Below are 12542 nucleotides of genomic sequence, written 5' to 3'. Positions count from 1 at the left end.
AAGCATGTGGCTAAACCGATTTAACAGCAAGGTGCTGTACATAAATCAAGTCAGCCATTCTGAGGGGCAACATGGTGGTACAGTGGTTAGCACTGCTGCCTCACGGCACTCCATAAGCACTGAAGTACTCCATGCCTACCCACATAGCAACATACAGATTTGGAGGAACATTCACACCACAAGTGCCAGACAGCCATCATTTCCAACAAGAGAGAATCTAACCATATCCCCTTGATGTTCAACGGCATTACCAACGTTGAAGTTCTACCAACATCTGGGAATCACAACCGACTTGAAAATTAACTGGACCAGCCATATAAACAACACACAGTCAGAGGCTAGGAATTCTGCAGTAATCAACTCATTGCCTGACTCTCCAAAGCCTGTCCACCATCTTCAGTTAAGGAATGTGATGGAATAACCCACTTGCCTGCGCGAATGCTACTCCAAAGACGCAAGAAGCTCAACACAGAGCCGCAATCCACTCAGATCAGCATCCTAACCAGCACTGACACAAGGGGCAGTTGTGTACCATTTAAAAGATGCAGTGCAGCAACTCACCAAGTCATCTTCGAAAGCACCTTCCACACCTGTGACCTCTACCACATTGAAAGACAAGGGCAGCATATGCAAGGGAACACCACCAACTGCAAGTTCCCCTCCAACCAAGACCATCCTAGGTTTGAACTTTTTCCACTGCATTTTCACAGTCAGTGGGTATAAATCCTGGATCTGCCTCCCAAACAGCGGAGTGGAATAACTACACTTTATGCGCTGCAGTGGCTCATGGTAACGGTTTACCACCACCTTAAAGGACTATTAGGGATGGGCAAGACATGCTGACCTTGCCAGTAACACACAATCCCATACATAAATAAAATACAACTACAAATAGAAAGTTTACAGCCAATAGCTGGTTACATGAAGCTCTTTTCTTAATGTCGAAGCACAGAGGAGGAAATTTGACAATGGACTAAACATCCATTTTAACCCCATAGTTATTCCAATTGTACGTTTGATCAAATTTGGTAGAACCCAACAATGCATTTAAGCTGTAATCAATTGTATAAATAGGAATCAGAACAAATGTGTTCTGCCCGGTCTTGTATTTGTTCCTGGGCAGCTTTCCACAGTTCCAATCGTGTATGCCACCCGTGACTGCAATAGCCTCAGGCAGTTAGGGATAATGTTTTTGATACAATCTAAGAAAGGAAAAAGCAGGTTTATGGAAAATAATGCACAAGAATACAATGATTGGAATCAAAAGATGCTCACAGAAGAATAAATATGTCTTGGACTCCAAAATGTTAAGAACCGATCAAATAGAAATTGGGTTCTAAAGGAACAAGAGGGAAAGGAGAAATGAGGATGTAAATGAAACAGAGCAGGGACAAGTCACCAGGGACGCCGCTCATGGGGATAAATAGCAATGCTCATTAGTTGAGTTGCATGGCCGCTTACTATGTCACAGTTTGTCAGGCTGTGCAACCAAGCAAGTGTGGGGAGTCCTCGTTATCATTCAGAGGTGTGGGATGGGTAGAAATATGAAGCTACTTCCTCAGATCTACAGTACACGTGCTTGCAAGTGAAGACAGCATTTCACATGAATATTCTAGCAGCCTGTGCTCGAATAGGGACACAACATCACATTTGTGAACTAACCAAAGTAATCAAGTGAAGGGAATTAGAAATGTGAAGAAAACATGGAGTAACAAAAGGGGCAATGTTATCAATAATTCAGCTGGCACAGAGAGCCACTCTCAAATGTTTAATGAACGCCACCTCAGTCCCAGATGTGATGGTCGTTAGTGTAAGGGTTCATACATTTTAGGGAGGAAAAGTATTCGGAATTTTTGAGCCTCTTACCAAAAGCAGCCAGACCCAAGAACACTCACGTTGATGCATTAATAATACAATAAGAATATTTGCTGCTAATATACTGACCAGTCATTTTCGGTGATGAAAAATTCCCCAGAGTTTACAACAAGGAGCCAAATAAATTTGTAACACTGTCAAAACATTACTTCAGAGCTGTTTATTTTCTGCAAATTCACCTGCCTACTATGGATATTAAAATGCAGGTGTGGCAAATGGCAGGTATAAAAATTAACCACAATCACTTATTTACACACAGTGGCCTCAAGGGCAGTACCTGTTCTTGAAGCTCAGCTAGCCTCTGTGCCCGCTCTTCCTCAGAATCATCTGTACTACTGTCACTGTCAGAAGAACTGTCACTGCTGCTGTCACTCGAGGATGATGATGACACCTGATTAGTCGGAGGTGGCACAGGAGGAGGAGATGGAACAACTGGTTCAACAGGCTCATCTGGCATTTTTGCAAAACGCATCTCAAACACATCCTGGGGAAAAACAAAACCCCCAAAATAAGAATCAAGCTTTTACCCTCTCGACATGTTTTTGTATCAAAGGACGCATTTAAGAATGCAGCTTTTTATTGCTGTGCATTGAAGAGTGACCAAGTGATTCAACAGACTGGTAATAAGCCCGAATCATATACCACATAGCAAGTATACTGCTGCTTCAAACCCATTAGTTTCCACACAAGCGCCCGAGTTAAGATGACAAGTTCAAGCATTTCTTCACATAACCAAAAGCGAAACTGGACAGCAAGTTGAGCTTGGCCACAGTCACTTCCCATGCAGGCTTTGTTATGATCAACACTGCCAGAAGTATTAGCAGAGTCACCTTCTGCTTCCTGTGGTTGGGCAGGTGTTCTGTGCCAAGTAACAAAAATTATTTGAAGTGTTTTATTAATGTGAGCCAACATGTAACTGTACCAGAATTCATTCCGTTTATCAAACATTACAATCGCAAGGATAAAGTAATCACCCTCTCACTTCACACCCACTTCAAACAGAAGGCTGTGCACCACTAAGTAGATGAAATGAAGATTGCAGTGAGCATACTGGTATTATCCCTTTTTCATTCTGGATTTAGTACCTACCGGTTTGTTTATAAAACTTGTTTTGAGGGGCAGCACGGTGGCGCAGTGGGTTAGCCCTGTTGCCTCACGGCACCGAGGTCCCAGGTTCGATGCCGGCTCTGGGTCACTGTCCGTGTGGAGTTTGCACATTCTCCCCGTGTCTGCGTGGGTCTCGCCCCCACAACCCAAAGATGTGCAGGCTAGGTGGATTGGTCACGCTAAATTGCCCCTTAATTGGAAAAAATTAATTGGGTACTCTAAATTTATTTTAAAAATAATAAAACTTGTTTTGAATGGGGTTATGATTTCCTAGCCTGCTATTTGGAAGATTTTTGAAAATCTTAAAATATGAATGAAATGAAATGAAGGAAATGAAATGAATGAAAAATGAAAATGAAATTATGTGAATTTAATGCAGGGTGGATATTGGCTGAAGTACTGTCTCAGTCACCTGTGCAAGAATTAATCATGAAAGCTGTAATAAAAAGAAGCCATTCAATGCATTGTGCTTATTTCAGTGGTTGATCTTCAACCGGTCTTATAGCGTCAGTTTTACAGCACAGAAAGAGGCCCTTCAGCCCATTATGTCTGTGCCGGCCAACAAACACCGATCTATTCTACATGTTTTAATCCCATTTCCCTACTGCTTTTCCCTTGTAATTTTAAATTCTTCCTTTTCAGGTACACTTCACTTTATAGACCCGCAGTCCACATCACAATAACCGGAGTCAGAAAAATTCTCATTTCTTTCAGTTCTCACAATACCCCTTGGTCACTTGTTACCAGTAAGCCATCCAGCAGAATAAATCTTTCACTGTTTAGCCTTTCAGAGCTTTAATAACCCATGTCCTCAACCATCCTTTTTCAGTTAAGACATAATTCTCCATGACTTTTAATCCCCAGTTCCTTGGCAGTGCTTTACGAAATCATTGCCCCCTTTTCACAGTTCTAACAGAACTTAACATGAACTTCCCCAGACATACGGCAGATAGTGATGCAACATAATTAACTTTTACACTTGTATTTACAATGATTCAATGGGTGAAAATACATTTAGTTGGCACCTTTCACATCTGCAGGATCTCCCAAAGTGCTTCACAACCACGCCATTTTTTACTTTAAGTAGTGCAAACACCTAGACAGTGCAGGAAAAATCAGCAGTTTGTACAATATAAGGTCCCACTTACAGCAACAAGATACATTACTTAGCCAGTGTTTGAATGGTGTTGGTGGAGGAGAAACTGTCGGTCAGGAACTCTGGTCCTTTTTGAATAGAAACATGAGATTTTTAATCCGAGTGGACAGACGAACCCTCATATCACCTGAAAGGTGGCACCTCGGACACTCAGAAGTGCCAATCTGAATTAGGCACTCAAGTCTCTGGAATGCAGCAAGAGCATGACCGCAGAGTCTAAACCGCTACTTCAAAAACCCAAAGTCTTTTTTTAAACTCAAAGTGCAAACTCATTGCAAATAATAACCAGAGCAACCATCATTCTGCCAAACCACAAGTCATCTTTAAACAACTTACATTTCTAGAACAATCATGGTTAAAGCAAAAGGCTTTACAGACCAAATCAACAAAATTCATTGCAATATGTCACTTTCAGAGCCAGATACCAACCTGCAGTTTTCTTGCCATGGCCACCACCTCGTGATCAGGAGGATTGTATTTGTAACAATTGGAGAACATTAACCGCACATCTGCTGCAAATTCTTGAGCGTCACCATACTGTCTGTTGTCCATTTTTGACTAGAAGCATAACAGGAGGAATGTCAAAACTCATTGCTTACAATTCACAAAACACCTTACAATCCTATTTCCATTTCAGAACTGTTAAATATTTTTAAACTGCCTTATATTAATACTGATAGAATGAGGGAACTAATTCCAATCAAAAGAGCTTCACAAAAAATTCTGATGGGGGGGGGGGGGGGGGGGGGGCTTGGCATCGGCTGTAGAAATGATCTTAACTACACCAAAAGTATTAGAATCTGTTTCCAACAAGGATTTACAATTCCAGAGCAACTTCATGGGTCAAAAATAACCACATGATCTGAGGTGAATCATTCAGATAGAGACAACATAACGCAAAAAAGCAGCTTGCCGCTGACTCAATTTTCTTCTGAAAGCTTTTTAAAAAGCATTGCATTCCTCAGCTAAGAATACGGTTTTAATTCGAAATGTAAAACTGTACCTTTTTATGTAAATTAGTTTCACAAACAGCAGGCAAAGAAATGCATAAATCAGGATTCTCTCAATACCCTAGTATCCCTCTCCTTGCTTACCTAGAAGCATCCAAAAGGTGCCTTTCCCCCAAAGTTCATACGAAATGCATGTTCATCATTTATGTAAAACTCACACTTCAGTGAATCTATTTTACTGCTCCAGTGCTCTTCATAGTCCTCAACAGCATTACGAAACACAGAACAAAGACTTTAGGTCCGTGGTCTCTTCTCTCCTTCCCCCCCCCCCATCTCAACAAAATTCTACTTGACTACATAAACTGCCACCTGGTCCCCCACCTCCTCCCAAATCTAAGAATTTACAATGTAGGAGGCTATTCAGCCCATAGAGTCTGCACTGGCCCTTGGAAAGAGCACCCAACTTAAGCCCACGGCTCCACCCTATCCCCGTAACCCAACTAACCTTTTGAACACTTATGGGGCAATTTAGCATAGCCAAAGCATCGAACTCTGTTCATGTTTGGACTGTGGGAGGAAACCAGAGCACCTGGAGAAACCCACGGAGTTACAGGGAGAAAGTGCAAACTCCACAGTCACCCAAAGCACAATGTTTTCTAATGACACCTACATAGACACCAAAATGTTAATCAATTAAAAAAAAAAAAAATTTAGTGTACCCAATTCATTTTTTCCAATTATGGGGTAATTTAGAGTGATCAATCCACCTAGCCTGCGCATCTTTGGGTTGTGGGGGCGAAACCCACAAAAACACGGGGAGAATGTGCAAACTCCACACGGACAGTGACCCAGAGCCAGGATCGAACCTGGGACCTTGGCGCCGTGAGGCAGCAATGCTAACCACTGCGCTGCCCCCAAAATGTTAATAAAAGGACATTTCAGCTGACCCTAGGGGCGGACAGTGGCATAGTGGTTAGCACTGCTGCCTCACAGCACCGGGGTCCCAGGTTCAATTCTGGCCTGGGGTGACTGTGTGCAGTTTGCACATTCTCCCAGTGTCTGCGTGGGTTTCCTCCACGTGCTCCGGTTTCCTCCCACAGTCCAAAGATGTGCAGGTTAGATGGCTTGGACATGCCAAATTTCCATTTAAATGTCCAATGGTTCGGTTGGGTTACGAGGATGAGGTTGAGGCGTGGACTTAAGTAGGGTGCTCTTTTCAAGGCACGGTGTTTACTCAATGAGCCGAATGGCCTCCTTCTGTACTGTAAATTCTAGGATTCTTTCAGCTATAATCCGATACATGAATGTAAGATCAATTTTCAATTCAGCTACATAGCAAAAACCTGACTGAGAACAGATAATATTTATGCATCTCCCAGTGCTACTTCAAGGTCCCCAGCTGACAAGTTGTAAATACTTGCCTATTCTATACCTGTTCCCCCCCCTCTTTTCGATATCCCTTTCTTGGCTCCCGAGTCCTGATGATGGTTTGTCTTTCCCTTCCTAAAAAGGTAGCACATGCTGCACTGCTGCCTCACAAATAGAAAGGAAAGCAAGTCCAGTGTGAAGAAAGGTTTGCATTTTTAAAACATCACTCCAGACCTCAGGATAATCCAAATCACTTAACAACCAATTAAGGAGTCGAAGTGGTAGTAAATGAGTCAGCCAATTTGCACAGAGCAAATTTAATGAGTGATGCACAAACAGTCTATTTCCAGAAAGGAGAAATTCCCAGCTCAGGGATGGTGGACTTACCCCATTAAGAACCCACGTTTAACCAAATATCTGGTATGTATATATGAATAATTGTTATTGACGTGAACGCTAAACTATTGAACTCATGGAGACACGAAGGGCCTGTGAAATAGTCATGATTAGCCAAGACGACCTTTAGAAAGCAATAGGTCTAAAAACAAAGTAAAGACAGACATCTTTTTATTTTGGGCTATGTTATCATTGGCCAAGATTGATTATATTTGGGATGGCCATGTCATTACTGGCCAGTAAGATCGCTCAAAGCAAAATTTAACCTATAAATCGCAAGCAAATAAATAATGTTAAAATATACAATTATGAAATAATTTAGGGATGAATAGCTTGTTCCTAATTAAGCGGAGATGTACCAGCTGCAAAACTGGGACCTTGCAGAAAATTAGCACGTAAACACGACTCTATTTTGTAACAAAATTTCATCAATCCAGCTCGTATTTGAGCGTACTACATTTCAGAATTAACGGACATCCACTGCGGATCTCCAACCTGGCTTCCAATGCAAAGCCTAATGCAATCCAAAAAACCTTTATACTTATCCATATTCATTCTAGATGAACAAGCGACAGAGCACAAGTCAACAAAAGCACTGCAGCCTTTTTATTTCAACATCTGTTGCAGTGAGGGCTTGGACAGATTTGCTCTACTAGCTCCTCCACTTGCTAAATTTTTTTTTTTTTTAATTCCTGAATCACAAGTTCCCTCTTCTTATTATATCTTTCACATCCAGAAGGTTTAGTTTATGATGGAGCTTAAAACCCTCTCCCCCAAGTTTTATTGCACTTCTGTACAATTCCTCCATCTGGGCTCACATCTGGTCTCAATGCCTATTGTACTTCAGTCATTTCTCGGTCCTCCATCATAGGCAAGGCTATTTTTGCATCACTTTCAAACTGCAACAGATCAGTGTGTTTTACAAAGAAGTGGCACAAGAGTAACAGGTCAAATGGCCTCTTCTGTCCTGTATGATTTGAGAATATTTTCCAGACTTCACCACGGTCCAAGTAATTACTCCTGATATTAACCAGATTCCAAATTTAACCCTCTTTACTTTCTACAGTGAATTGAGACCAGGTTTAGCACAGTGGACTAAACAGCTGGCTTGTAATGCAGAAGACCAGCAGCACGTTAATTCCCGTTCAATTCGGGTTCAATTCCCGTACCAGCCACCCCAAACAGGCGCTGGAATGTGGCAACTAGTGGCTTTTCATAGTAACTTCATTGAAGCCTACTTGTAACAATAAGGTATTATTATTATAATAAATGAAACGGTGACAATATGCAAGAGATATTATTAACTCAATGATTCTGAAGACCATTGTAATGTCGTCATTCTTCTGATCCCACACAAATATTTAAATGGCTCAACAAGCTTTGCCACTTTGATCACCACAAACATAAGACCGAAGCACCTCACAAGGGAGCAGCATTGAAACCAGAGGCATCAGGAATAGGGTCAGAATAGTGGAGAGACAGTCATGAGAAGTTGAGCTAAGAGCAGTGAAGTGGGATCAAATAAATAAAAAGCATCACCAAGAAATATCCTAAAGCCTGCACCGTCTTTGCAAAACAGCTGTAAATTACAAGCATGGGTTTTAAATTGGAAGTTTCTGGACTGCTCACCATGAAAGCAATCTTCAAAATCACCTCACTGGATGTTGCCCAATACTGTAATGCTGCTGGATAAACCCTTTCTCACACAGGCCCAGTAAGAAAATCACCCCGTCATCAAGCTACAAGCTATGCAATGCTCATGCCTTACAGTACAGTATTAAGACTTGCTACCTACAATTCGGAGCAAAATGGCAGATTTTCCGTGGTGCTCAAGTTTGAAAATAAATTGAAGCAAATAATTTTAATTGCTGGGTAAGACCAGTTACATTTTCAATTCCATGCACCTGGTTAATGTAAATACATGTTTTGATGTTCACTAATAACATACTTGCAATGAGCGCCTTCAAGTGTTCATACCATTTTCTTAATCGTGACATTATCCGATGAAAGCAAACTGGGAGGACCTTATTACCCACAAGGATTCTTACCCAGAATGCATTGGAGAAACAATCTACTATACTCAACGCATTTAAGGATATGCTGGGATTCTCTGCGACAGGCTCAAATCATTTGACAGGATGAGAATCATCAAAAGGGCATGTATTAAAAGTAGAAAAGGAAGAATGAAAAGAGAAGCAGAGATAAGAACTATGGAGGTACCCTTTTTGCTATGTTTGGCACTGTAGCTGTTGCAGAATTTACAACCTGCTATAGAACAGTGATGGCACAGTTAATGTCACCACTCCACAATTAAATTATTCATAGATTTGAGTTTTATGATTACAAGATCAGTATCGCATTTCAGCGGTCCCACTGAACAAAAACCATGTGCATTTCAAATTGACGTTAGTGACAGCTTCTCCAGCAATCTCATTGGCTAGTGCGCACATCGCCTTTAAAACCTTAATAACAGGGCAGCACGGTGGTGCAGTGGGTTAGCCCTGCTGCCTCGTGGCGCCAAGGTCCCAGATTAGATCCCGCTCTGGGTCACTGCCCGTGTGGAGTTTGCACATTCTCCCCGTGTTTGCGTGGGTTATACCCCCACAACCCAAAGATGTGCAGGCCAGGTGGGTTGGCCATGCTAAATTACCCCTTAATTGGAAAAATGAATTGGGTACTCTCAATTTATTTAAAAATAAATAAAAAACTAATAAAACCTTAATAACAATAATAATCTTTATTGTCACAAGTAGGCTTATATTAACACTGCAATGGAGTTAGTGAAAAGCCTCTAGTCGCCAAACTCCGACGCCTGTTCGGGGACAGGGAGGGAGATTTCAGAATGTCCAATTTACCTAACAAGTACGTTTTTCGGAACTTGAGAGGAGAAACCAGAGCGCCCGGAGGAAACCAATGCCGATAACATGCAGACTCTGCACAGACAGTGACCCAAGCCAGGAATCGAACCTGGGACCCTGGGGTGGTGAAGCAACAGTGCTACCCACAGTAACTGCGTCGCCGAGTGAGCCTTCCAAACAATCTCAAATGACCACTATTATTCATTCTGTTCCTGTAGCTTTGCAACAATCACTTCACCCTATCTGATTGTTCTGTTTGAGGGAGTTCCAGACCAATGCCAGTAAAAGGCAGGTCATGTGGGGCAAGGTATCAGATTTCATTTTACACAATAATGGCTAATTTCTCTCAATTAAGTGGCCGTTTGTGATAATGCAGCCTATTAGTTTTGTTCAATGATTAACCCGCATGAATAATGCCATGGGAATAAATCACATCACTGATCCATAGTCGCAACATCCCCATCAACGCATGTTTGGGTGATCAGAATACTTGAAAAAGCTTGGCAGAATTGCTCCAGGACCATAATTCTGCAGCACACAAGATGGCTAATGGGTTAACAAGAGTCACAAATCCGTAAGTAACTAGGAAAACCAGGGATAAATGCTCAAGCTGTGACAAGGATATGTAACTGGGAGTAACTGAAGAGGAGCACAGGGAATTAGTGACACTTACCTTCAGATCTGTTCAAAACCTTTGAGCTACTGAAAATTTACAATTTAAAAAGCTGGGTCACAGAAATAGAAGAGCCTAAAAACTAATTTATTTTGTTTTAGTCACGTGGTTCAAGGGATATTTGCTCTGCGCATCGAAATGCATGCCAATGTAATACTCTCATTGGCAAGTTTGTTGTTCTTGCAAGGGAAAATTCCTGATGGAATTGCTCCCTGGGACCTTGGTAAAACTTCCACACAATAAAAATAGAATTGGACTTGGTCAGTCAACCCGAATGTGTCTTTTAATTATTCCATCCTGTAATTCCATGTGCCTATGTGGCCCTCAGAAACATCAGTAAAATTAATGTAATTTTTTCCAGTTGGCATAATTCAGTAATCATTTGGTTGCACATGACTTGGGAGCATTGCTGAAAAATATTTAAAAATTTGTCGAAGTTGTTCGTGTTACACCCATCAGGACCTCAGCAAGAATACAAATTTAAACTGCACGAGAAGAGTGGGCTGATTGGCAAGTCACCTCACATTGGTAGACATTTTGCTTATGGAGAATGCACCAGTTGATGGTGACCGACAGTTAACTGCCAAGCTTTGTTTGAGACCTAAACAATGCTTAGCTGTTAGTTGTGAGTCACCATCAATTGGTACATTTTCCATGGCAATGCCTCTGCCAAAAATCCACATTCCAGCCAATCAACACTTTTTTTGCATACAGCACAATTTTGTTGATTTTCCTTGCATGGTGTTCTTGCGAATCTCCTGAGTGCAAGATGAACGGCTTCGACAAAAAAAAAAATGACTTTGTTTCAGCAATAAATCAGTGGCTGAACTTTGTTCCCAACCTCACTACTTAGACTACTGCACTTACTGGGGAAATAAAGTGAATATTTTCCCAAGAATTTATGCCTCATGATATAATCTCCAGTGCTTCATAGGCATTAAAATATACATGCGCAAATTAGTTAGAATCATAGAATCTCTTCAACACAGAGGTAGACCATTTGGTCCATTGAATCAGCACCAACCTTCCAAAAGAGCACCGTACCAAGATGCACTACCCCATCCCATCCTATCCCCATAACCTCAACCGCACATCCCTGGACACTAGGGGACGATTTAGCATGGTCAATCCACCTAACCTGCACATCTTTGGATTGTGAGAAGAGACCAGAGCACCCGGAGGAGACATAGCAAGATTGTGCAAATCCAGGGAGTCACCCAGGGTCAGAATTGAACCCAGGTCCCTGGTGCAGTGCTAACCACTGTGTCACCCAAGATGGTCTTCCTGCTCTGGCATGGAGGCAGTGGGCTAAATTTACTCATGTGCCTTATTGACTTTAATTCTGTCATCTGTATTACTGACAGAAAGCTGCAATAATTAGTTTGATGGAAGAAATTAAGCGATTCTGAACAGAGTTTGTTGGCACCTATTTTACATTGTGATGTATTACGGAAGTTTACAGGAACAGATCCAAAAATAATTTCATAACAATAATAACATTATTCAGAATTAATTCTTGAGGTATATATTAGGCATCGTGTAGAATCTAACAATGCAAATGGGGCCACTTGTCCACCATATCCCCGTTGGTTCTTTGAAAGAGCCATCAACTTAGCCATTCCACAATTCTTTCCCTGCTGCCTTCGCTTTTTGGAAGTTAGTGAATCTGCTTCTCGCACCCTTATAGAAAATGCATTCCAGCTCATAATTTATTGCGTAAAAATATTTATCAAACCTCTAGATCATTTGCAAATTACCTTAAATTTATGTTCACTGGTTACCGAGCATTCTGCTACCTGTGCTTTTTATTTTAAGTCTCATTAATTTATTCTGCTAGCCTCAGAGATTCCAAGTCCCCAGGCTTCTGTGTTCCTGCAGTACATTTATCTTTAATTTATATCGCCTCTCCTTTTTGTTCCTTTCAAAATGATCATTCCACAGCTTATATTTCCCCCGACATGTATCTGTCAATTTCACCAGTTTACGTCCTCCTGAAATCTGCCATCTTCCTCACCGTTTACTACTTTTGAGAGCTTTGTGTCATCTGTAAACTGTGAAATTATGCCCTGATTATACAAGTCCAGATATCAATATATATCAAAAATAGGGATTGTGATACTGACACCAGGAAACACCAAGTGTATACCTCCCTCCGATCT

General features: G+C 41.4%; 1 protein-coding gene across 6 annotated transcripts in view; it reads right to left on the bottom strand.

The window, feature by feature from the left end:
• The window catches only part of brd4 (bromodomain containing 4), a 216360-nt gene that overhangs the window by 72540 nt on the left and 131278 nt on the right, over window positions 1-12542 (bottom strand). For all 6 annotated transcript variants that reach the window (XM_038784571.1, XM_038784573.1, XM_038784572.1 and 3 more), the window contains 2 exons: window positions 4568-4696; window positions 2153-2359 (listed from right to left, as the gene is read on the bottom strand). In XM_038784571.1, coding sequence (XP_038640499.1) covers window positions 2153-2359; window positions 4568-4696 — 336 coding nt within the window. The remainder of the gene's footprint in view (window positions 1-2152; window positions 2360-4567; window positions 4697-12542) is intronic.

The sequence above is a fragment of the Scyliorhinus canicula genome, chromosome 25 (genome assembly GCF_902713615.1).
Source record: "Scyliorhinus canicula chromosome 25, sScyCan1.1, whole genome shotgun sequence".
In the NCBI taxonomy this organism is placed as follows: domain Eukaryota; kingdom Metazoa; phylum Chordata; class Chondrichthyes; order Carcharhiniformes; family Scyliorhinidae; genus Scyliorhinus; species Scyliorhinus canicula.
Note: the sequence above shows the minus strand (reverse complement) of the source record. Positions and strands in the feature narration are given on the sequence as shown.